This window comes from Megalops cyprinoides, chromosome 14 (genome assembly GCF_013368585.1).
Source record: "Megalops cyprinoides isolate fMegCyp1 chromosome 14, fMegCyp1.pri, whole genome shotgun sequence".
NCBI classification, from domain to species: domain Eukaryota; kingdom Metazoa; phylum Chordata; class Actinopteri; order Elopiformes; family Megalopidae; genus Megalops; species Megalops cyprinoides.
In genome coordinates, this window is record NC_050596.1 from 28,259,442 (window position 1) to 28,285,314 (window position 25,873).

At 43.5% G+C, this 25,873-nt stretch overlaps 1 protein-coding gene across 2 annotated transcripts in view; it reads right to left on the bottom strand.

Moving 5' to 3' along the window:
* The window catches only part of LOC118788962 (receptor-type tyrosine-protein phosphatase-like N), a 38,291-nt gene extending 15,341 nt beyond the window's left edge, over window positions 1-22,950 (bottom strand). For both annotated transcript variants that reach the window (XM_036545192.1, XM_036545191.1), the window contains exons 1-12: window positions 22,721-22,950; window positions 16,340-16,390; window positions 14,625-14,735; window positions 12,918-13,023; window positions 12,632-12,818; window positions 12,150-12,474; window positions 11,888-12,013; window positions 11,645-11,679; window positions 11,006-11,286; window positions 10,334-10,420; window positions 9,491-9,570; window positions 8,455-8,519 (exon numbers count right to left, since the gene is read on the bottom strand). In XM_036545192.1, the coding sequence (XP_036401085.1) occupies window positions 8,455-8,519; window positions 9,491-9,570; window positions 10,334-10,420; window positions 11,006-11,286; window positions 11,645-11,679; window positions 11,888-12,013; window positions 12,150-12,474; window positions 12,632-12,818; window positions 12,918-13,023; window positions 14,625-14,735; window positions 16,340-16,390; window positions 22,721-22,796 (1,530 nt within the window). In that variant the 5' untranslated portion in view covers window positions 22,797-22,950. The remainder of the gene's footprint in view (window positions 1-8,454; window positions 8,520-9,490; window positions 9,571-10,333; window positions 10,421-11,005; window positions 11,287-11,644; window positions 11,680-11,887; window positions 12,014-12,149; window positions 12,475-12,631; window positions 12,819-12,917; window positions 13,024-14,624; window positions 14,736-16,339; window positions 16,391-22,720) is intronic.
* Between the last annotated feature and the right edge of the window lie 2,923 nt (window positions 22,951-25,873).

Sequence of the window (25,873 nt, forward strand, 5' to 3'; positions counted from 1 at the left end):
GCGCTGAATAACCTGTCTGTCACTCTGTCTGTCTGTCAGAGATAAACCCTCTGGAAGCGTCTGTCCCGCCAGAGCCTCACATCACTAAGAGCGCCGCATTTGGACAAGAGATGCCCAGCTTCACACTCGCCTTAGCAAAAGACTGTTTCTACAAAGAATCAGTTTAAAAACGTGGGCTCATTATAACAAAGGGACATTGGTCTGGTAAAGGACTGTATGATTTTTTCCTGCCTTCATTTTTCGGTGGAGTTGTGAGGGTTTAAACTTTACACAGTCACACACACCTGTGGTAATCCATCTCAGGCCACACAAGGTCACAACATTCATGACAGGGTCTCAAACTCAGTTCGCAATTTAAAACACAACATCGATCATTTACAAAATATTACTTAGGGAAAAAACTGAAAGATCATGTGCATTTCTGAGATTTGTGGAGGAGTGGACTGATCAGACAAAAACATCAAAGGAAATGTCTATTTTCCTCTGGAGATGACAATGTTTATACGGAGGAGTAATCATGCTAAATGTTTTTTTTAATAAGTTCAAGTAAACTACGGTTTAATTTGTATTCGTTTAGGACTTAAGCCTGGACTCAAATAAAGATTTGTAATCAACACTGACTAACAGTGGATTATAAATGCTACGCAGTAATTCAGCAATCACCAGAATTAATGAAACAATTGTGTTAGTACAGAAAAAAGTTTCTTTCACATGTGAATTTTCAATTTGCCAACATCAAAAACAAAGATTCCTCTTGAAAAGAAACCATTCTGATACATCGGCTGTCATTACAGAACCAGATTCAGATTCAGATGATTCATCCAGCAGGGTCCTCTTTAAATGTGAATATATTGATCACATATTACATTACATATTTTTCAAATAATTTAGATGTGCTATGACAACTAACAATGCACAAAACTGAACAATGCTTGTACAAGAAATGATCTGATCTCAAGAACAAAATATGCTTAAGATGCAAGATGTAAAAAATATCACTCTGGGGAGAGTAGCTTTGCAAGATCACCGTTGCAAGTGTGTATCTTACTTTTTCTAATCTGACTTCTTTAGAGGTAGCTGCTGTTCATTTATTTCCATTAGTATACAAACTGAATGCCTACATAACACCGGACCAGTCAGGGGTACACTCTGATGTAGGGTGATGTCCCAAAATGCACCTTTTTGGCCCTGGTGTGGTTTTGAAAATTTACAAAATGCAAATCAAAACAGGCTTTTGTCAACTTTTTTGGAAAAATTTATTTTGGGAACATCATTTGCTGTTCTCCCGTATAATCCATATAGTCTCCCTCAGAGGGAAATGGGATCTCCCCATCCCTCACTCCAGTTCTCTGAGCCCTCTGCTGAGACCCGGTAGCATTTCATATTCACACACTGGAGAGCTGCACACAGTTGGGTCTGCACACCGCTGCACGAGGGGAGGCCCCCAACAAAATGGACACCCCTTGAGTTGGATGCTGTATGACAAATTTCTACTGTACCCCCCTTCGGGCAAGTAATCCCACAACACAGCAGCGCGCAGGACACAGGGCATCTGACCACAACACAGCTCCACACAACAGCCTCACAGCAGGCCAAACACAGTGCAGTCTGGGAGTTATTACCATATTCATCATATTCGTAGCAACAGCAGTTATGGTTTCATAAGGCTGAAGGTGAAAATAAACATGACCGGTGTATTTTAAAATATCTAACCATATACTCATTTTTAATGTCTTATTCTTTTAAAATATCATATTAAATGTTGCTTGAAATAATGTTCCATTGTGAGAGGCAACTTCAAACATAAAAATGTATATCCCTATATTATTCATGCTAGTTCTATATATTATAAACTTCAAAATATTATTGGCAAATACATAGCTTTTGTACTGTTGTGTATATAGGCACAACATAGAATCATTTAATAATGCCAATATTGGATATTTTCAGAGCTGCTTTTATGAGACATTTAATTACTGCTTACCATAGAAAAAATCTGAGATATTTTTATGTTGTATCATCTTAGATAATTAGTGCCCTGGGAATTTCTGGTCGTGGAGTTAAACTGAAGTTGCAACATTTTACCAGTGCGTTACACTTACACTCTCCTCTTTCCCATTTCACACGAAGGAATGAAGAAGTGTCAGAGGAATTAAATTCGAGTTGAAGGAGAAATGATTTTCTGTATTCTAGCACAACAGTTTGTGCTTGTATGTAAAGACCTTAGTATATGTATCGAGTTACAAATTTATTTAGCTTTCAGAGTGTCATGTTTAGGCAATTTCTTACCAATATTAATATTTTTGCCAAACCTACACTACGCTTAGACCAGACTGCTTCTTTTGCCGTTTTTTTAAATTCAGCACTACTTCTTCGGCCATAATACGCAGGGAACAACATTTTAATTCTATAACGTTTAAAATAGCCATTTATGACGTTGTTTGGACTGATACAGTTGATTTTCGAGACCACTTTAGCAAATGAATTATTCTGCGCTGTCCGTTTATAAAATATACCAACCGTTAGAAAAATGCCCTGCAGGATTACAGATAATCCCGTTTGAAATTGGTCTAATCCTGTAATAAATTGGCCTCCTTGAGGTGATTTTGGTAGAGGGAGAGAGTAGTTTTTCCTTTCAATTTTTTTCCTGAATTGTATATTTTTAAAACTATTCGTGCAAATAAAAAATAAATATACGACATATATCTTATTTATTCAACTGAATACACTTTGAAAAGTGGAATTCAAGGAAAAGTTTATTTACTACAAATCCATCAAACAATCAAACAAAATGTGTAGCACTAAAAGTCACCCTTGATACGTCTACTCATGCAAAAATAAATGAAAAATAAATATAATAAAATTCGTCCGACCTGAGAAAATTATATATGTTTTTCGGGTGGTACGTGCTGAAACAGAGGGTACAAAGATAGCCGATTACAACAGAGGAGTTTTGATTATTGTTTTAACTGATTTTCAAGTAGGCCCTGAGAAGTCAGTCGTTTATACAGACAAGTTAGATTACGGTATTCCTTGAGCACCGCATAATTAAAACTAAATCATCGTACCACAAGACTATAAACCACTAGACAATCCAACAAATCACGTTGAAAAATGTAAAATGTAAGCGGGATATATCTAGTGTGCCTGGAACGACCGAAAATTTCTGTCTGAAAGGTGTGAAGCAAAGGAATTGAACTCACCAGCACATACCTCGCGAATCAGTGCAACGGCCGCCCGGTGCAAAAACTGCCCTGTCCCCGGAGTGGGAGAAGGACAAAACGAACCAAAGCAAGAAAAGCAAAAAAGGAGGGATTTTCTCTCGCGTCCTCCTAAATGCATTATCGACTACTTACAATAAAAAGCCCTCAATTTTCCCAGGGAATCACACATTGACAAGTCCCACATAAAAGGTGTTTTTAGATACGGAGGTGGAATTAAATAAAAAAGGGGGGATAAGCGAGAAGGAAGAAGAGGGAGCGAAGAAGAGAAAAAGCTCAGGGTCCGACAAAAAAAATGAAAAGGCGATGTAAAAGAAAAATAAGAGAAAGGCGAATGTGAGAGGCAGCTGTGAAAGCCAGGAGAGGAGAAAGAGGAAGAAAAATGTGCGTCTCTCGGTCGCGCTTCCTCGGCTTGTATGGAGGCCTCTCTCGCTCTAAGCCGCTATCCCATTCACCCACCGCCGCCACTTGTCTCATCAAAAGGCGTTGCCGTGGCGACAGCTCCACATGTTGCTGATGGTGATGGGGGGGTGGTGGTTGGGGGGGGGGGGGGGTGCTCTGGATAGGCCGTCCACAAAAAAGTGGAAGAGAAAGGAAGGAAATGAGGGATAGAATAGATGGCAGAGGAAGGTCATTCTCACCTGGGCAAAGTATTAAAACTGTACTTCTGTACTGGATTAATAAAATACAAAATATCCCAATAGTTCACTAGTAGGGCCGCAGTTTAAGCAAGATGTTGAGGACTTAGGGTCATAGGTGTAAGGAAGGGAGTGGTTTTAGGGATTGGTAAATTAAAAAAAAACAAGCAGTACTCATTGTGCTTATAGCTGTGTTCGTATCAAACTTCATTGATTCTCTTAGAAGGGTTAAAGAGTCCACATCTGGAAGCTTCCTTCTCTGCAAATTGACCTGTGGCCAAGGCAAAACTATTCCAGAATGTGCCAGCCCTTAGAGCTGTGATCCCAACATCCAACAGACAGATACAACTACATGGTCCATTGAAACACTGAACTGCATTGCACAGCTCTTTAAATGATAATTCACCTAGACAGAATATTGAATGCTCATCACTGTGTCTGTCAGAGATATCCTCTGTGCAAAATCATGAGCGTGCCCCTGTCCAGAATGGCTTTCAGATCCCTGACTCCCAGGCTATGTCACACTGAGGAAGTTCCCATTTTCACACATTCCTTCTCCTTTGATATTTTCTTTCAATATAAAATGGCCTTCTAAAATCTGCAATAATAAGTACCTGCTCCCATCAACAGGACCTAGCTCAGTTGTAGCTTCAAAACAGGTGTACAATCAATGCTTAAGGCATGCGTGCGTTTTGTTTATACCTACATATTATCAGTGTGACATTACTGGGCAGTAAAGACATATTTGAAAATAACTAGGTAAGGGGCTTGTTTCTGTGCCGATCTGTGGGGAACAATGGACCTGCATGAAGGTGAATAACAAGCTAAATGTAGGAAGTGTCTGTAGCCCACTAGACACATCCCTAATAAAAACAAACAGATATTCTGTTTTAATATTGTGAATAATGTTTTACCAGCCATCCTGGTCATGCCAAATGCTGCGAAACGACCAAGAGAAACATAGTCCCTACCTATACCCCAGAGCACAGTATAAAACAGTACCTAAATGTATCCTTAAAGTGACATCATAGAAACAAGGAATCCAGGGATCCTCCAATAATGGGGGCTTTCTCCAGGAGAGAGTCTGACTCCCTTGTTTTTTTAACTTTTTGAAACGTGACATAACATAGAACAAAACTTTTTCAAGATAACATAGAACCGTCCAATTATAGTTTCCTCTGTGTGGTGAAGAAAAACTGAAAATTTCATGAGACTGCAGCAACTACAGCATGAGCAGTGAGGAACATACCAAGGCCAGCAGCACTGAACATATCACACCACTATTACAGGAGATCAGTATCATTACACAATTATATTATACCTCTTCATTTATCATAACTCATAATAAATGTTGACAGTATTCAAACAGATTATGTTTAAAAAATATTTTATAATAAATTTATTAGGATCCAGGGAACCACAAATAAACAAACAATCTAACATATGTTGAACAGTCTCTTAGATCAAATAAAAGTAGATAAATATGTCATTTGAAAGTGAATATGTATGTGAAGGGCTTGAAAAAAGCTTGATATCACATATGGAATTCACACTGTGTAACAACAATGACTAGTACCTTCTTGAAAGTGGACTAAGTCAGTCTCTGTCCAGTTTTACACACCAAATACAGCGTGGAAGTAGTCAAATAGTTGCCAGTATACTGGAAATATAACACAGTAGTTACTGTTTATATTTGCAGTGTATTTACAGCAGTGTAGTGGGACCATAAATAGCAAGTACTTCATCCTCCTCTTCCATACAATCAATGCTATGTAGCTATACAGGACTCACCCTGACCAGCAACAGAAAAGAAGTATCCACGGCAGCAGTGGTGGAGAGAGGCACCCGCCCAAGGGAGGGCAAAGCAGAGATGCAGCGTCTCTTTTCGAGAATAAAACATTCTTCCCGAGATCCATCATACACTGCACCTGAACAGCGGCATGGCTGCATACCCTGTTTGTGATCAGAGATACCAACGTGTGTGTGTGTTATCAGAAACACAAGAACCGTGCCGATGTTGAGCTGAGAGTTAATTTCCCATCTTCAATCCAGAGCTAAACAAAAAATTGCATGAGAGACTTTGGGACCCAGTTTCACAGCTTACACCAAACCCAGAGCCGTGTATCTCATGTACCTACACTTACTATTTACTTATATCAATGAGCCTGTTATTAAATTATCACAGGATGGTACCAGCTTGTAACATACCAGCACAAGGTTAGTACATGCCTGACCTCCCAGCGCTATCTTGCTAAGTAGAGAGCTCTCCCGGGCCCACCTGCCCCCACAGACTGCTCTCCTGCTCCGTTATGCCTGAGAAGGGAGCTGACCACTGAGGCACTGATTCAGTGTAGCTCAAAGAGAACATCACTGGTGCCCACGCTTCAGGTTTGGAGACAACGAAGACACTCTTATCAGGCTGAGCAGGGGGAACAAGCAGGTCCAGAAAAGGTCTAGTGTACAGTAATGTCGAAATACGGCCATCGCGTACAAACAATTCAATTATGCGATTTTACAAGTCTGTCCTTCAAAAAATGGTTTCACTCACGGAGAGTCAAATGCAGAACAATTTATTTCATGCTGCCGTTATTTTAAGTGTAAAGTGCACTTTGTGTAAGAGAAAAACAAAGCACATCGATATAGGTCAGAGAGTCCTAGGAAGCCGTGCACACTGTGTTGTGTGTGTGTGTGTGTGCGTGTGTGCCCATGTCTTTTTGTGAGTGTGCCTGTGCACGCAATAGAATATCAAAACCCGAGTAAGGTGCAGTGACCAAGTATTGCAATTAACAAGAGCACAGGATAATCACAGCAGGGGTTCAGAAGGCCAAGCACCTTCTATTCAGCCTGGACTTCAGAGCAGAGAAACGCTAACAACAAACCATAAATACATGAATTCATTAATGGAGAGAAATGAGCGCAGAGAGGCAGGGGGGATTATTCTCAATAATGGAGGGACTTAAAAAGAGGCAGGTGCAGCCGAGTCTCATTACTGAGGCAGAGAGAGAGAGAGAGAGAGAGAGAGAAAGAGAGAAAACCGGGGGAAAAAAATGAACCAAGCTTGCCACACAAAACAGGGCAAGTGCGCAGAGAGCAGCGCAGCCTGCCACACACAGAGAGGGGAATAATTAAAAAATGAGCAGCAGAAAGAAACAAAAGACATTATTCCACATTCAGAGGTCTGCAACAGCTGCATGCAGCCCAGAGAGACAGAGAGAGAGACAGAGAGAGGGAGAGAGAGAGAGAGAGGGAGAGAGAGAGACAGAGAGAGGGAGAGAGAGAGAGAGACAGAGAGAGGGAGAGAGACAGAGAGAGGGAGAGAGAGAGGGAGAGAGAGAGAGAGACAGAGAGAGGGAGAGAGAGCGACAGACAGAGAAAGAGACCAAGAGGGGAGAGGGCTTGAATTTGCTCTGATTGAGAGCACAAAGGAGAGCAGAGAAAGAGGGGAGTGGGGGAGAGAGGGAAGGGGGGGGGGCAGAGACAGAGGGAACAAAAAGAGAGTAAAAAATGGAAAATGACAGAGGAGGAGAATGGTTAGGGACGAGGGGAAGGAGATGAGCAAAATGGGAGAAGAGAGATACTGTAAAGAGCTTGGAGCTGCGGAGGAAAGGAGAGGTAAGAGAAGTCCTCTACGGTCCGTTCTGCACTGAACGAAAGTGGCAAACTTAAATACCGAGCGTCCGCACCACAATTCCGATTCAAGCACCCTTCTGCTGAACCCAGAACGTACAACCAATGCAACAGGAATATGTATTTCATTAATAATCCTAAACCCAGACCAAACCAACACATTCTCAGAGAGACCCAAGTCTTTCCCGTCCTGTGTACAGTCTCACTGCTTCTTAAACCAACACAAACCACTCCCACAAGAGCACATCTACAGACCCCAAAATTACTGTTAATAAGAAACAAATCCCATTACTGAGTGACTTCAGGTCTCTCTCTCTCTTTATGTGTGCGCATGTGCATGTATGCTTATGCATATGTGTGTGTGTGTGTGTGTGTGTGTGTGCGTGTGTGTGTGTGTTTGTGTGTGTGTGTGTGTGTGCAATGGCAATGAATTGCATGCACATAGTGCCTCTGAAGAGCTTTACAGTGGAGGTGAGTGGAAGACTCACCCAAACCACCAACTGTATAGCACACACCTGGGTGATACACAGCAACTAAAATATGACATTAACCACACATCAGCTGCAGAGGGGGAATTATGTATACAACTTAACCTGGAAATTGTTAGATGAAAAAACTGAAAGCAATTGGGAATTTGGCCAAGACATCAGGAACCCCTTACTCTTTGTGATGAGTTTCATAGGATGTTTAATGTCCACAGTGGGTCTGGACCTGGGTTTAACATCTCATCAGAGGCAATGTGTGCGTGTGTTTGTGTGTGCGCATGCGTGTGCAAGCGTGCGTGCGTGCGTGTGTGTCTGTTTGTGTGTGTGTGTCTGTGTGTGTGTGCCTGCATGTGTGCATGCGTGAGTGAGTGTGAGTGAGTGCGGATTTGTGTCTTCAGGACAGAGAATGGAACACAGATTTCATCCAAGCATTTTCCCAAAGACAACGGAGCAGGAGAAAGGAAGGAGAGAACACAGCCCTACCTCTCCGACACCTATCTGAAGGATCTTCAGCCCTGTCTCACCCTCCAGGAAGTTCTTCTCTGCCACTGCGGGACAAACCAAAAACAACAGTGTCAGAATGTTCCTCCATATCAATAAATATCCACCTTCTGCTTCCTGTGATACACCTCAGATCTCACTGTAAAGGCAGGTGATGCAAGGTGAACAGTACCACTTTTCCCAGCACGAAGAAGCTGAGATACCAACACCAAAAGGAGTTATGAAAATGTGTTATTCAGTGTTAAATCACAAGAGCTTCCAACTGTATGTAGATTCATTCTTCACTATTGCAGTTGCCTACAATTGAAGAAGATAAATTTTATAATGCTGTATTTAAAGTTCATAATGACATTGAAAAACTGACTCTGAGCCACCTAATTTGCAAGGATTCTAAAAACATGTCCAGATGCTTTATGGGGCTACTTGACATTCTAGGTATCTTCTGTAGGGTCTCAAAACCACAGTGGCATCTGGAGATGAAAATGTGTGTACCCCTCATCCTCTACAAAGTGGGCGTACTGCACATAAAAATAAATCTAAAAGCTTCAATTTTCAATGTGTTTTTCAGAAGATCTTGTTTTCACCGTACACGGTTTGAAGACAATTAAAATGTAGTCAACGGAAACGTTTCGGATTTTGGCTGTTTTGACGAAGAACTGCAAGCTTTTCACACAAAACAAAGAAACAAACGAATATGTAAATCGGTATAAAGTAAACAGGGGCGAAAGAAAAGAGATTTGGCGCGCTCACTGTAAAACGGCTGGTCGCGGTGTAAAATTGCTTTTCACATCCCTGTCTCTTTATGTTTCGCACTCTCATTATTTGTCAGTGTTCATGGGAAACCTTCATCTCAAGCGGCAAAAAATACAAAAGAACGGGACTAGAGCAGGAAGTTCAGCTGAGTCTCATATGTTTCAAATGCAGTTTGATGCGCGTGGCACTGCCATTGAAATCAAGTCTGTTTGTATGAGTGCAGCCCCAGCCTCGGCCCTCACTGTACTGTAGCGCAGCCACTCACCTGCTCTGTCAGCCACGTCGCTTGCGCTCAGGTTCTGGTTGTTCTGTCTAATCCGGAACGTCAGCGCAGGACCCACCACGCTACAGCCAAAAACAGGGAAACACAGTCACACACATACACACACACACAGTCCAAAGGTAAATCCAGAAGCATGGGCATCATTTATTGCCAGTTCAGGAGAGGAGCAGTGAGGAGCAGTACTGGCTGGTGAGGAGCAGTACTGGGTGGTGAGGAGCAGTGAGGAGCAGTACTGGCTGGTGAGGAGCAGTACTGGGTGGTGAGGAGCAGTGAGGAGCAGTACTGGCTGGTGAGGAGCAGTGAGGAGCAGTACAGGTTGGTGAGGAGCAGTGAGGAGCAGTACAGGTTGGTGAGGAGCAGTGAGGAGCAGTACAGGTTGGTGAGGAGCAGTGAGGAGCAGTACAGGATGGTGAGGAGCAGTGAGGAGCAGTACTGGGTGGTGAGGAGCAGTGAGGAGCAGTACAGGTTGGTGAGGAGCAGTGAGGAGCAGTACTGGATGGTGAGGAGCAGTACAGGATGGTGAGGAGCAGTGAGGAATGGTATGGAACAGTGAGGAGCAGTACAGGGTGGTGAAGAGCAGTAAGGAGCAGTACAGGATGGTGAGGAGCAGTGAGGAGCAGTACAGGATGGTGAGGAGCAGTGAGGAATGGTATGGAACAGTGAGGAGCAGTGAGGAATGGTATGGAACAGTGAGGAGCAGTACTGGGTGGTGAAGAGCAGTGAGGAGCAGTACAGCATGGTGAGGAGCAGTGAGGAGCAGTACAGGATGGTGACGAGCTGTAAGAGGCAGTGATGTCCGGTGTGGGGGTTGATACAGGGCCGTACCTGATGTTGATGAAGGTGCTGGTGGCGAGATGGATCCTCTCAGCCAGGGTCTCCAGCAGACGCACCCCATCAAACAGACTGAGCGGACTGAAGAGAAACACAGGCCTTAACACCGGCCACCACCTCACCTGCACGTGTGTATACATGTGTATACAGGGCACATGCACACACTTACCAATGCAGTTTAAAAACCTAGAGGAATGTACTTCAATTCCTCTAGAATTTTATAGCAGTCAGATATAAAACAGTTACATATAAAGGTACAGCATTCTTATGATAAGGAAGCCACCACCTCTCAAAGACTTCAACTACATGTATGTCTACAGCACACATGTACAGGCTGACAGATGCAGTTATGTTTCAGAAATTCACTGCATTTCCTGTAGAATTTACAGTAGTATCATGTAAAACTGATAGCACTGTTTGGATAAGGAAGCCACCACCTCATAAACACTGCAACTACACAGAGCACACATACATACAGATGTAGTTTAAAACGCCACAGCAGTAACACCCTGGTACGTACAATATTTCCTCTATAATTTTACACTGGTTACGCAGAAAACTATTCGGATAAGGAATGGGGTCAGGGGTCAGAGGGATCTAGGGAGGGGCTTCGGCAGGAGCAGGGTCAAAAGGTCACATCAGAACAACAGCACACGCTGGATGTACCTCTGGTTGGTGACAATGTAGCCGTACTCTTCTCGGCTCTGCGGGCGCTCTGAGTCGGACCCTTTGGAGGTTTTCTCGTTCAGCTCATTCTCCACCACCGCTGGCACAGTCGGCACCTGAACTGTCACACTGCCCCCTGAGGAGGGCGCCACAGTCAGGGCGGGGCCCGGGGTGGTGACAATCTCTGGGGACGGCTGGGGACCTGGGACCGGGGCCGTAGAGGGGGCAGGCACGGGGGCTTTGTCACCCATGTGTGTCATGGCGCCTTCCATGAGCTCCGTCTGCCAGGGTCAGGAGAGATATTAGTGACACTGTAGTCATACACTGTTTTCAGTTTAATTTTAACTGTTCATTAAATGGGGTTTTCAAGTCTGTCTTTTTTTTCTGCAAAACAGTTTCACACAAGCATCTCAGAAGAGGGACGCCAAGCGTGAATCAGGACTTTGTGAATTTCTTTATATGTACACACTGCCACCTATTGGTGTTTACATTAAACAACATCAACAGCACCTATATAATTAAACAACAATTCTACAGATTATATGAATAATCATACAGACACATACATATAAGTCTATATAATTATCTTAAATACATAAATGATTTGATATATTATTCTGCCTTTATGTTTGAACTTACCTTCTTCAGTAAGACAGCACCATCTTCATATTGTTCTGCACAACAAGGAAAAAGAGATTTACTGCTTTGTTACATTTGCACGATAATAATGATAATCAAGTCAGGTTTTCTTTTTGCAGATCTGCATACATTTCTGCTTTATATGTTTATGCGCTGGTTCACAGTCACGTTTAAGGCAGAGGAGCGGCGGGGGGCTGCCTGCGGGGTATCAGGAGGCACCGCTGTGTGCGGGAGCTCACACACCTGGGGTTTCTGGTGCTTCCGTTTGCTGCAGGATGGCAATCAGGCTGTCCAGCTGCTTCGGGGTCAGGTCCTTCACATCGATGCCATACCTGTTCAGCAGCGCAGCGATGCCCTGCAGGGTGACCTCTGCCGAGACAGGGACGAGAGGCCCGCGCAAGGACCAGCTTAAGAGGCGACCTAAAGCAAGCTGAGAGCTGGGGGTGTCTGTACCGCTTTGTTCCTTTCGTAAAACGGACAAGCGCGTCACGTGAACTACACTCACCGTCCACCCCGGGCGGGGCGCGGTGGTTCTGCGGGACCTTCTTGTGCTGCCGCCGGCTGCCGACCTCCTCCTGCGTGACGTAGTCCTCTGCATAGTCCAATGGGAAGTCCAGGTCCTCGTAAAAGGGAGAGGAGGAGACAGGTGCTGCCACCCGGTGGCGGGAGGACGGCTGTGCAGACAGGAGGAGAGACACCAGGTCCTGCAACAGCTCCCGGTCTTGGTCCCTGGAGCGCCCCCGATCCCCCCTTCCGGGGGAGGCCGGACGGGGGTACCCAGGTCCCCCTAAAGAGTTCAGCGATCGCTCCTCTTCCTCCTGGTACCCGTACTGCAACAAAGGAATAAACAGTATGAGAGAAAGCCACACAGGAACAGAATGGTAGAAATGAGGTAAAAAAAAAAACTATAGATACATATGCTGTCGTGTATGTATGTGCATCTGTATATGTGTCTGCACTTTTGTGCACACATATGTTCAACGAAACCTGGTGGTAAGTGTAGGGGTCCAAGAGTGGAGCCTGCATATGGATAGAGGCCTGAGGTGGGTCTGAGAGGATCATGTAGTCCAGGTATCGCTGTACCAGGGCGGGGCTGATCTGGTCCACACCGGCCCGAGACTTGGGGCCGGGATAGGCCAGCCTGGAGGGGGACTTCTCTGAGGGCTGAGAGGGTCTGAGAAAGGAGGTGCAAGGAAGGAACAGAAAACGTCAATACAAGCAGGAACACCAAAACAGTCTGTGACAAGGGTGGGACATACAGAACGGTTCTTACTGTGATGAGGGGGGGTCTCGAGGGCGAGCGGGGGTGTGTGTTTGGGGAACACGGCCCAGCTCCTTGGCAATGATGTACTGGGTAATGTCATCCTCCCAGGACAGACCTACACAACCATCGGCAAACGCAAATGTCAATCAAATCCAAAAATGTAACCATAAACATACATAAAAATATGTAAAAAACTACATAAAACATACATAAAAACATAAAAACTCAGACAATGCATGTTTTAAGTTTGTGTGTTGCTGTGTAACTATGTATTAGACAGTGTAGGGTGTGTGTGCCTAAGTGCCTAAAATACCTAATTAATGACTGTTTCAAACATAATGTCTTCTTAATACGTTATATTCTAAATGTATATGTGCCATAAATAGGTATTTTTATAACATTATATTACATTATATTACATTACACATTGTATACCCAAGCTTTCTCAATTGCTAAATCAATGCTGATGAAACCATTGTCCACAACATCAATACCAAAGCCAAATGCAACAAAGAAGCACTCCTTTTTGTAAAGCGTTGCCCCTTTATGGCTGTTTTCACACAACATACAAATCACACGTATTTTGCAAAACAACAAATTCAAATCCCAATTTATGACACAAACACACATCAACTGCTGCAAGTTAAAAAAATAAAGGCAGCAGAAAGCAGCCATTCTCTCTAGCATTAATCTACACCTCACGTGCACAAATTCTGATTGTTCAGCTTTGTAATCCCAAATCACTACTTTATCATACTGTATGCAGAAGAGATCGAAAATGAATGCACTTTTTTCAGAATGTGTTATGATAGGTGACATGTGATTTGTGATATATAAGCTCCCACCAGCCTCTTGTTAGGGACTGGCTCACCAAACATTCTTTCCATTATACATTCCATCTCCATAGAGACGCTTCCTCTGAGTTCTCCTCTGTGTGGAGATGGAATGCTTGAGCAAGAATTGACCCTGTGAATTAATGACACTGCTAGACACCATGCTGGTTGCCAGCCAATCGCAGAAGATACTCGTAAAGGATGGCTCCATTACACATGGAGGTTTTTCCCTTGGCGTCTAGCAAGGTAAAATATACAGCGTGACGCAGGCAAAAATGCATAGCCTTATGGAGATCAAACAGCCAAAGGCCACCCGGTTAACTGTTAAGAGTCTGAGTGTATATTCCTAACCCATCTTTGACTTCTCTGCTGTACTTCAGTACTTTGATTTTACAGCAGAAGCAGTGTTATTTTATATGATATTTTGGTCAAATATTTCTCATTTTCTGCTTTTCAGTGAGAATTTATTCCTATCATATTTGTTTGTTTGTTTTTTTGCTCTTGTGATGAAGGACTCATGTTTATGCAGTTTATTATCAAATGTGGGCCAACAGAAAACAGCCTACATGAACTAGGAGTTGAACAAATTATACTGATGTCTGCAGTTAGTGTTTATTATACCGTTGTGAAATGGCTGGTTTAGTGACCTTTTCATTACAGGAATCTTTGATGCACCTATTTCATCACGTGGCATGTATTTGATATATTGAATGTATCAGAAAAACATTTCAATTCCGGTTCCAGCTCTTCTGCAAAACACCTGATACACAGCTCTAATTTACAGCAGTTTTCAAAATGGAACTGTTTGTATTCATATCAGACACATATGACTGCAGATGATAAACGGTAATTACTGATCGCTAATGTGTGTATGCATGCTCACCCTGCATCATCAGCTGCTTCAGAACCTCCTGTAGCCTCTGCAGCACAGGCACGGAGACCTGGTACTGCACCCGGTCCTGCCTGGAGCCCTGACACTGTCCGAAGAGCCCGTCTGGAACACAGCACACAGTAAGCCTGACACACCATACACACCTGGGTACTGGCACACATCCCCATTACCACACGTCACGCACACACACACGCACCCGCGTACACACACGCACGCATGTGAACACACATACACACACACACACATATATATATCTTGGCTGCAGGGAAAGGATTATGAAGATTATGAAGATTTTATATGTATGTATATATACAGATAGACATCAATAGAACGTAATACACCATATACACAAATAAATCATAACAGACACACACACACGTGCACACACACATACACACCAACATTCTCATGTTTCATGAGACATGTTTCCATAGAATATCACTATGAGAATTTTATGCTTCATTGATCTCAGAATGCTCCCAGTCTGAACCCTCCTCCTCTCCCAAAAAAAGACATCAAAACATGACTCACTGCTATGTCTAAAATAAGGAGACCATTCGGGATAGTGAATGGAGGACAGAGGGGTGGTGAATTCAGATATCTGGCTGACAGCCACTGACAATGGGCAGACAGGTAAAGGAGCGGCCATTAGCCTGTGGAGGTGGGTGCCTACATTGGCTACACTGTGAGTAGGAAGCTGGGGACGGAGAGTGTGGCACCGTGTGACCGTGTGTGTGTCCGTGTATGTGTGAGTGTGTGCGTGTGTGTGTGTGTGTGTGTGTGTGTGTGTGTGTGTGTGTGTGTGTGAGGGAGACAATGTGAGAGAGAACGGGGCAGGGGGGCAGGAGGGCGGGGGAGCCATGTCTGCGTAAGAGCGTGTTAGTGACTCATCTGCTCTCTGAGTGGAACAATTGTGGGGGAGTCAGTGTTGCTGCCGTCAGACTGATGATGTCAGCGTTGCCAGGGAGACAGCGGGGAAGAGCTGTGATTGGGCTAAAGTGGGAGCAGCAGGTGAAAAGGAAAGAGCCTGTGTTTACACTCACACACTTGCAGATGGGTACTACACACACGCACAGACAAAGGGAAACCACGGTCAGTTACAGTTACTCAAAGCTCCCTCCCAGTGCTGCTGAGTCCCACTCTTAGCGGACGTTAATTAACAGAATTAACTGAGAGACAATATCAAACCTCGAAAACATACCTGAGAGAGAATTCGGGCAAAAGTAAGCACTTTCAAAATGACAAAACAGCTCAGGTCTTTTGAAAAGATCCCAAAATACATACAATCCCAAAAGCAAGCAGGCATCCACACGCATGAAACATAGACACACACAACACATACACACACACACACACACACACACACATTCACAAACTCACAAAAAGAGGGATATAAATAATTCAGCCGATTTTCTTGCTCTGCTGCTGCCGTTCTGTGGCAGGTCTGGGCTACTGGGACCCTGGCAGGAACCAGTAAGCATGATGCAGATAGAGCCTGAACATGTTTAAAACATCGCAAGCAGGAAGTTGGGGCCCGCAGCAGGGTTCAGGGACCGCGGGGTACTGAGCGCAATAGGTAGGTAGGCCCTCCAGCTGACGGCAGCGGAGAATTCTACCATTGACACGGGTTCACCTGCAGGGTATCAATATCTGTCGCCACTCTCCTCCGCAGGGACTCATTAACCTAAAGAAACCGAGATACTCACCATCTGAGCAGAGCTGTTCCCTGGGGCAGAGTCTCTTCTCAAACAGACAACCTGTGAGACAGAGGGAGACAGAGACAGAGAGACCCGCTCAGCATCTGAGAACATGCAGGAGAATCCCTGCTTCATGCTACGCCTCTGTGCCAGTGAACTTATTACTGTCGCATTTCTGAAAAACACATGGCTTAGTGGGTTTGACTGTCTGTCTCCAGCACGCACAGAATCAACTCCACCAAGCACTGAAAGCGTTACTGTTAGAGTTAAAGTGAAACCAGCTGGCAGTACACACCCACATCTCTTTTCTGTATTGTTTTTTTTTTTTGCATTGTAAATATTTCAAACGGAGCACACCAATGTTACAGGGAACAGAACATTCAGCGACGGTTGTCATAGGGACCTCTCAATGCACACCTCACCTACAGACTCACAGTATACATTTATAAGCGACAAAAGGCAAGGAAAGAGTGAATTCTCTCAGCACGAAGAAAAAGAATTACTGTTCATCCACACCCCAGGAGCAGATGTGGTGTATAAGGCCTCCGTGCTAATTTTGCACAAAAACCAGAGCTTACTACCACCCATCGCTTTTATGGCGAGAGCTCTGGACTGGACTGCATTAGCGGTGCCCACCCTACCAAAACAGGACGAAAGTCACAGGCCGGTGCAGGAGAGGAGAGCTTTGGAGGGGGTAAAGGAGAGAGCGGCGGGGAGGGGATTTTGTCTCCTTGCTCCGCACAGCTGGTCAAACACAGACGCAGCGGTGTGGGTGTGAAAGGCACTGCCGTAGCGTGGGAAAACACCATGCATGGCCAACGGCACTGAGGGCCGCACAGGAGAGCAAACAGAGATAAAGAGCCGCTGTGACGGGGACAGGTGAGAGCGAAACCCAGACCAGGGGAGCGTGAGGCTGTGGGAGCCTGCTACACTCCTGGGGTTACAGAGAACTGGTGAGGGGGGGGGGGGGACTTCCTCATGTGAAGACTCTTTCTCTCTTTCTCTTGGGTATCAATCGCCTGCAAAGCTGAGACACAGTGATTCTATCTCCCCGGTTCTGCAGGATCTCCCTTTCTCTCTGAAATGAACTCAAGTGTCGCCCGCATTCAGTTCCTGATGGACTGTCTGGCCCCTAATGTACTGCCACAAGCGATAAAGTCAGTCAATCATGCGTTTCCCAGCAACAGGCACCGCTCCTTGTCATGTGCAGGGATGAGTCATTCAGAAGAACTGACCAGTTGAGAGCTGACTCTCACATCACTGACCACAGACCAGAGGCCTGGGAGCCTTCTGCAGAGACTACCCCCACCCACTTTTCACTTACCCCAACCCCTTTTTTTCACTTCTTAATCTGAGCCTCAGGCATCCACCAGCTTTGACCCTCACCTCCAACGCTTAACCCAGACCCCCAGAACAGAACCAAGCAGATGGACAGGACAGTTGCTGCCCTTACTGAAAACACCAGACCCAGAGGAGAGGTCCCCTCCTTCCGTCTGAAGCAGCGCTGTGTGTGTCCCAGCAAACAACGCCGGTCATGCATAATCTAATCTCGGCCCAAACTGGGTTATCTGAGTGGGTGCTTCCTGTTACCCACGCTGTCATGGCTGTACCATGCACCTCCTCCTGTTTACTGAGAAGCAGCGTCTGCTTGGATACACGGCCTCTTCTGCGGGACCTCGTCAGAGCCGTGGGAGCGGGCGCTATTTTTAACATGCGTTTTTTTTTTTTGTTTTTTTTTTGCAAAGGAACTTCTAGTCTTTCACACGCATATAATGATGACAGAGAATGGGATGAAAGAGCAGAGGAAATACAGGCAGAAAAAAAGAGGAAAACACCTCCGCCCAATTCCCTCTATTTTTAATTGCTTTCAGAGTCATCGATCATGACAAACTGTCTTAAAGGCTGTATCTGCAAAATCCTCCCTGAGAAATTATACACTAAAAGGTAACACAGTGTCTCACAACACCACTATTTCATTAAGGCAGAAATTGAAGGAATAACCTACAATACAAGCAAGCTAGCTGAATGATCCATATCTGAAATGACAACGCTCACACCCTGAAATCTCTCCAGGCTACTCCTGTTCTAAGCCATCTGCAACAACACTGCAGTGAAATTGCAAGTTCAGAGAGCGTGCAAGTGACCTCTTCAAATGTTCAAGCTCCAATACTTGGCTATACATGCATTCTCTGTGCTTTGAAAGGACAGTCAATGATACAATTAACCACAATATTTGTTTTCCTTTTACATTTATGTATTATGTTCTGTTCTGTTTTGTTTTTTTTTTTATTTCTACAGGAAGCCACGAGTATGTCTATGTCTTTCATGAACGCGGCATTGCCATCCCAGGCAATAACACACACACAGAAACAGAAGGCATTCCTGCACCCCATCACTCCTCCACTCCCTCACTCCACTGTCCACGGCCTTCAGACTTCCAGGCTGTGCTGGCAGAGGCATGGTGAGAAGGAGCACATCCGTGGTGAGTCAGCCCTCTCTCCAGCAGGCAGGGGGGAAGACAGAGACAGAGAATCCTGACGGAGAACCAAAATGCTTTCTGCCCCCTCTCTCTCCGGCTCTCTCATTCTCTCGCAGACAGACACATGGGAATGCAGGCATACACATATGCATACACATGCACACACAGTCAGGTTCTAGGGTTCGATTTTTCTCTCAGGACCTGTAGTGAAACAGGTCCAGCAGTGTCCCGGTGATTCTGAGAGAGAAACTGGACTCTCACCTCCATCTACTTAAAGAGTGCAGAAAATCTGTGGGTGGGGATTCACTGCCATGTGTGAAATGTCAAATCACCTGGCATGTGTGTAGAAGGTGAACCTGCAGAAACTATACAGCTAATCCACCAGATATGCGCACCCTTGCCAGACATGAATCATAAAATCCCATGAAATTCTTTCAGCATTCACCGATCTTAAACACTGGTTTAACAACTGGTTTAACTAAAACATGGTTTAACCCATAATGCAATGCATTTTGTCTTATACTCTGTTTTCTCAGCTTTTGGTAACACAACACACCCTGTAACAGTTCCAGTCAACGCGAACGTAATAACAACCTCCACCCAAAAGCAATCTGAAAGGACTGTCTGTGATATGCGGTTGCATGCCACAGCACTGTGGTTCATACCAGCCACATTATCAGAGTCGAAACATTACTGACGTCTTCCAGTTAGATTAGGAGGGTGGATGGAATTCACACACAAGCTCACAGACACGGTCACAAACCATGCGACACAAACAGGCATCACACACAGCCGAATCATTTCTGAGCATTTCTGAGCAAGCGGCAAGAGGCTACAGCAAAAAGAGCTGACTCAAAAACATATTGAGGCGTCTGACCCGAAAAATTAGTCATTCAATTCAGTTCTGACTCAAGCAGGTGGAAATATTAAGATTTTACTAAAATAGCAGCAGTCGCCCCCTACACATGCAAATACAAAGAGGCACTGGTGGGCAGATAATGAATTTATACGCAGACAGACTTGGGGAGCAGCTGACACATACAGGCCTGACTCTCCGATTCTTGTCCTTTAGCATCAGAGTTGTGCTAACTTTAGTATAGTCCACGTTCTACTTTAAGCGGGCAAGGGACGAGTACTCTGTCCTGATTCTGAAAGTAAGAGGTATTTTCAGTGTGGACCTAAAGGGCAAGACTCCCTTCACAGCATGATAAACTTCAGACACTGTACTTCTCCTCTTCTGTCTCACGCCTATGGCTGTTTGGCTTTAGGTGGTGGGCCTTGCTGCGCTGGTATTCCATCTAATTACAGTCCTGAATTAGGTCCATAAATCTCTGCGGACTGTCTCTTCCCCCCCTGCAAATAATGTATTTGGGCATCTGTGTGCACACTTTCTTTGTCCCAGTACAGTCATTATTCTTTCACGCACTGAATGAATAATTTGGAAAGTCCTTTTATTGAATGAATAATCAGGAAAGTCCTTTTGACAGAGGGCAAGCCCAACTTTTTGAGGGTATCTGGCTGACACACGGTGTGAAGTCACTGACACCCAGGGGTACAGTAAACTGCCCCTGCACTAGGATGAAGAGGGCGCCCTGGTCTCGGGTGTATACCAAGGGCAGGTGTCTCCTGTCAGACAGAAGGGCAACAGACTTGTGGAGAGAGATGGAGCAAGACAGACAAGTTTTGAGGTTGCTCTCCATTGTCCTGAAACCCTTGATTGCGCACACCATGTCACTGGAATTCTGTCTGGCTACCCTCAGAGGGAGTGATTCCACCCAGCCTCAAAGCAGTATTATTCATAAAGCACTACTTACTTTAAGGCAGTGTTACAAGCAACATTCAGGCTCAAAATACAAAAAGCTCAATGATCATTTAACTGATTAAAAAGATGAACACTATCCATCTTTTCAGTTGAACTGATGTACTGTTCACAGGTATTCTGGTAAACTTGTAAACAGCCAACAGTGTGGTGTAGTGGTACGGAACAGGGCCTGTAACCCAAAGGTTGCTGGTTTAAGTCCCTGGTGGGGCACTGCGATTATACCCATGGGTAAGGTAATTAATCAGAGCTGCCTCAGTAGACAGTAACTATAAATGCATAATCTGTAAAGAACTGTAAGATTTGTATGCCGCTTTGGATAAGCATGTCTGATAAACAACTGTAGCATCTCTTAAAATTACACACCATAAGGCTATCACTCTTGTAAATACACAACACTGTATCTTTTCTCCACTGTTACCACTACAACATGCAGTAGTGTTACTACTATTTCTACCACTTCAACCACTACTTTTGCTATAATCGCTGCTGTTGGTAAAAGTCTCTGTGAAGTGTATTCAATGAGTATCATATTGATCATCTGAATAACTGAGGTTCAGTTATTATCCTAAAGAATGTATTGTTTACAGTATAAAACGTGACACAGTGTCTGGCAACCAAGAATAATATAAAGTAAATGCCTCAGTAGTTACACAAGGCAAGAATACGCTAAATATACTCGATTACTCTGTCCTTCCAAACAGAGGCCTACAGAAAAAAAAATACACCGGAACTTCCATTTGGTGTCGACATGAATCACATTTCCTTCATTTACTGCGAATTCTTACATACGCAGAAGAAAGAGCGCACAGACTGTGTTCAAATAAAACAGAGCAGCTGTGTCATTTTACAAAGCATCTACATTCACATGCTGATTTTCACTGAAGTCTCTTAAGCGTTCCAGGATTGTACGGTCTTGGAATCGGTAGCCGTGGCAACTTTTCTTCTAGTGGTTTAGAAATTCAATACTTGATCTCGTCTCTCGATATGACAACCTTGAAAACACAAACGCATACCCACACGCACGCAAAGCAACACACACACACACACACACAGTGACAGACAGTATAGTATTTCAGCGTGAAAGCTGGCACAAACTCAGGGAGTGTGGCACGGTTGGACTCAAAAGTGCAGCTTTCTCCAGGGTACATTAAAACGCATTATCACCGCTGCCATTCCTGCCACGACTATCAGTTTAAGTCGACTTATCGCCATTTTCGTTATAATTACTGGAAATGTTACTGCAAATACAGTATATTAGACATACCTACAAAACAGCTTCTTTCACACCGTGACAATATATTCACGGCTGTTGCCTGGATCTACCTTCAATGTTTTATTGTAAGCACTCCACGAAAAAGTACACATATTGATAAACTGCGGTTCTTTCACGATTTCCGGCACATCGGTGCGCAGTGCTTCCACGCTGTAGCCCATTTTGCATATTATTGCGGAGGAGTATGAATTATGTCATTATCGGGTGTTGTTTACAGTGGATAACCAACCCTGTTATTTTCTCCAACGAAAGACCATTCCCGAAACCCCACAGTTCGCTCTAGCTTCAGTCCATCATAACAATGACGCAATTCAATTTCCATATCTGCGAAATTACACACACATAATGCTGCATGGATTCGTGTACATTCCCTTCTTAAATAAAGTAGCTTACCCCGTTGTCTCGTGTTGGGTGGGAACATAAATCTATTCATGCAAATTCGTAACGTGGAAAACATTTCCGAATGCATTACCTGACAAGTGGGAGCATGCACGTTTTATCTGTGGTTCAAACAGCCCGCACGAATCATTTTCTGCATCGACAATGGTATGACTCCGCTTAACTGTTATTATTATTATTATTATTATTATTATTATTATTACAGACACTCCCTATCTGTTGGTAATGTAACGTTCAGCTTGAATCGCACCGTTGACCTAAGGAAACAAGATGAAAATCGTTTTTATTCCGTTCACCCACTGGTTCGCACATTGGAGGTTGTACCTCTACATTCGCTCTTGTGCAGTCTACTTTGGAAATTGTTGCCACCTCCTTCACATTCTGTTCTGCCACGCTCGGCATCGTTTTATTTCTTACCGTATCTGCTTGACATCCCGAGCTGGTAACAGACGGTCATCAAACACAGAACACTCCATAGCCGCGAGCGCTTCATGTTACCTCCCAAATGGTTAATGCTCTTACACACCTTAAGCTGATTTTATTTAAACCTTCATATTGTTCCTTAAGTGTTGGAGGAGCATGCTACTGCATGTTTGGCACTGACGAAAGAAACCTCAGCAGAAGTGCGCTAACGGTGTCAGTGCGTGAGCGGGGTAAACAGGGGGGGCAGAGACATACGGAGGCACGCACAAAACCCAGGACACAGCGGTGCGGATCGGGAGCTGAAAACTCCCGCTGTTATCTCTTTTTTTTGCTGCTGATTTCGTTCGAAAGGAGACCCGCAGTGATGTCATAACGAAAGGACAAGGACAGATGTTTTCAGTGGTACTTCGGAGTAGAATCGAGAGGACAGAAAATTAAGGCAGAGGAGGAGAAAATAAGAAATAAGGGCTTGTTTCAAACAAATTAGCGGCTTCTCGCACCGGTTCATTTTTCGGTTAGCCTACCGTATGTCATAGTTCACTATGGTCAGTGTTTATGCAGCTGCAGAACGCAATAACGTTAGGACAAAGTTACGTGAGCATCATGAAATACGTCACTGGCGACTTTATCCAGCTACATTAAGATATTATGCAGCTCTCTGGGAGATTAATCCAGTCACTGTTTTGTATTTATTAGGGGTCCTTATTGCGAAAGAACCCCATTCTAATTGTACTAGCTATATATAATAGTAAAGACATCAAAGCACAATGAAATAACACATGGAATTATGCGACGACCAAAAAAGTGTTGTAATATAAAAATCAAAACTCTTTTATATTTTTTATTCTTCTAAATAGCCAAAAAATAAAATAATAAAAAATAATAAGATAAAAAATGAAAAGAAATTCATGCATAGGCATCAACTTCACTATTTATATTTGTCTAAGGAACAATTTTAAAGCATAAGCATTTAATCATAAGTCTTTAGATCAAAATGTCTTAGAGTGTTTCCCATTATCTTAATCAGGTGTCCACTGTATGTGTGTGTGTGTGTGTGTGTGTGTGTGTGTGTGTGTATGCGTGTATGTATATCTATATACACATGAAAATCTCATACCCATATATCATGTTATTAGATTAATTCAATATCGCAGCTACGGTTTGTCATTAGAAAAAAAAATGACAAGAAATTCACCATAATGTGCACAGTCATGAAACTTACCATATGCATGTCCCTTGTCATAAGGAACATTCCTCATATATGGATTAGCCGTGTCTATATTGGATTTTCTGCCATTTTGAAAAATTAGCACTTAGCATTAGCCAAAACATTTTCTCATGAATGGTAAAGTCAGTTATGTCATTGACCATGGGGATACAACTTGTTGACATGCAGCAAACTGGCATGAGTTGTATATTGTACAGTTTTAAGCGTTTTTTTCTCAAGGCGTTGTGCCATTTTGTGGGTTTGTGACAGCATTGTTGATGGAGGAAGGAGTTCAGTCAACTGTACTCCTTCCTCCTACTACTGTAGGTTTTGCAAATGGGTCCTGGTAGAGCCGAGAGAGGAGAGTCTCCCGGAGCCCCCGGAGGTCACTGCAGTGCGTGTCTGTGCTTTGCTAAGGTTGTTCGCGATTGCCGTGCATGAGATCCAGAATTAGGGTTGACCAAAATTGCCAAATTTTTAGGCAAACATTAGGCCAAATGAATTACGCTGTGGAAATACTGCTGGCAAAGAAACAGTGGACTTGGTGGCTGTGAACTTCCTGCAGTATTCTAAAATCTGTTTGACTCTTTACACCAGATTTTAGGTAAGGTACTACGTACAACATGACATTTGCATTTTGTTTATCATGATGACGTCTCTGGCATACACTGCTGCTGATGTTCAGCCAATGGGAGCGTTTGATTTGATTAGCTCGCTGAAAACCGAATGTGTAGCGGTCAAGTCTCAGGTTTGAAGCAAACCCAGCCAACTGAAACGTAAGTGACTTAAACTGCTTTGAATCATAATTTGTTTTGAACACATTGTTAAAGTATTGTTAAAGAAACATTTTTCGACGCTTTGTGAAAGTTCTTTGCCTTTAGCTACTCAGCTGTGGCTCCCATGAAACTTTTCCTACACTTCCCTCAGGAGTGTGCAAGTGTGTTATTCAGTTACTTGTTTGTGTTAGAAGTTACAGGCAGATACTGCTATGGTTTACAACTAAGTCCGACCAAAATGTTAACGTTAAATGCTCCGTTAACGTAGGTTTAAAAAAAATAATAATTTATTCGACCTAGCCGTCAACCTGGCAATTGCTGCTGGCAACAATTCTTGGCTTCCGGTTCTAGTTTTTCAAAATAAAAGTTCGAGTTTTCTTTACATATTGCCAAAACGTCAGCTTTAAAATCGGTTGTGTTGGAAAGGCTATTAAAACAATGTGAGAGATTAATGGAAAGTTACTTTTAAATGCTTTAAAATAATGATTGTGAACAATTCTGTGATGTTCTGCACAGTTTTTTGCAAACATGCTAAACGTCTGCTTATACCGAGAAAGCTGTACACAATCACTCAATGAAAAGGGGTAACTTACTTTGTTATTTGAAATTGTTCATTTTTCAGAGTTAAAAGCCAGGAAACTGGCTTTCCAAAAGGAAATCCAAAAACTACAGGGTCTAAGCTATCAATGTCACATTTTTTCCACTGAGTGACTATGTAAATAATCATATATATGCACACGTACTCATAATATGTGTGCAAGATATACAAGTATAGGGTTTGGGATTAAGTCAGATTCAAAATTTTTTTAAAAAATGGTTGAGATGTTGTTTTTCATGTATTCCAGTGCCTGGCCAAATGCTAACACTGGATGCAGTAAGTGTGGTAACTGTCCAAGGTTCTGAAACAAGTGTGACGCTCTCATGTGACTTTTTAAAGTCCATTTTATTTCATTTAAACTAGTACATAAAGGACAAATACATTGCAAATAGATAATTACATTCATATAAGCATTGATATAAAATTTTTCTTAGTTATACATGTATTGAGTACTAGTCATACCTAGAAATATGTTCTGTACCAAGTTACTGTCAATGGCTAAGGATAGCTATGTAATGGAATCCTTTATTATAAAAATTATTAGTACTGTATGTGACCCGAGCAAA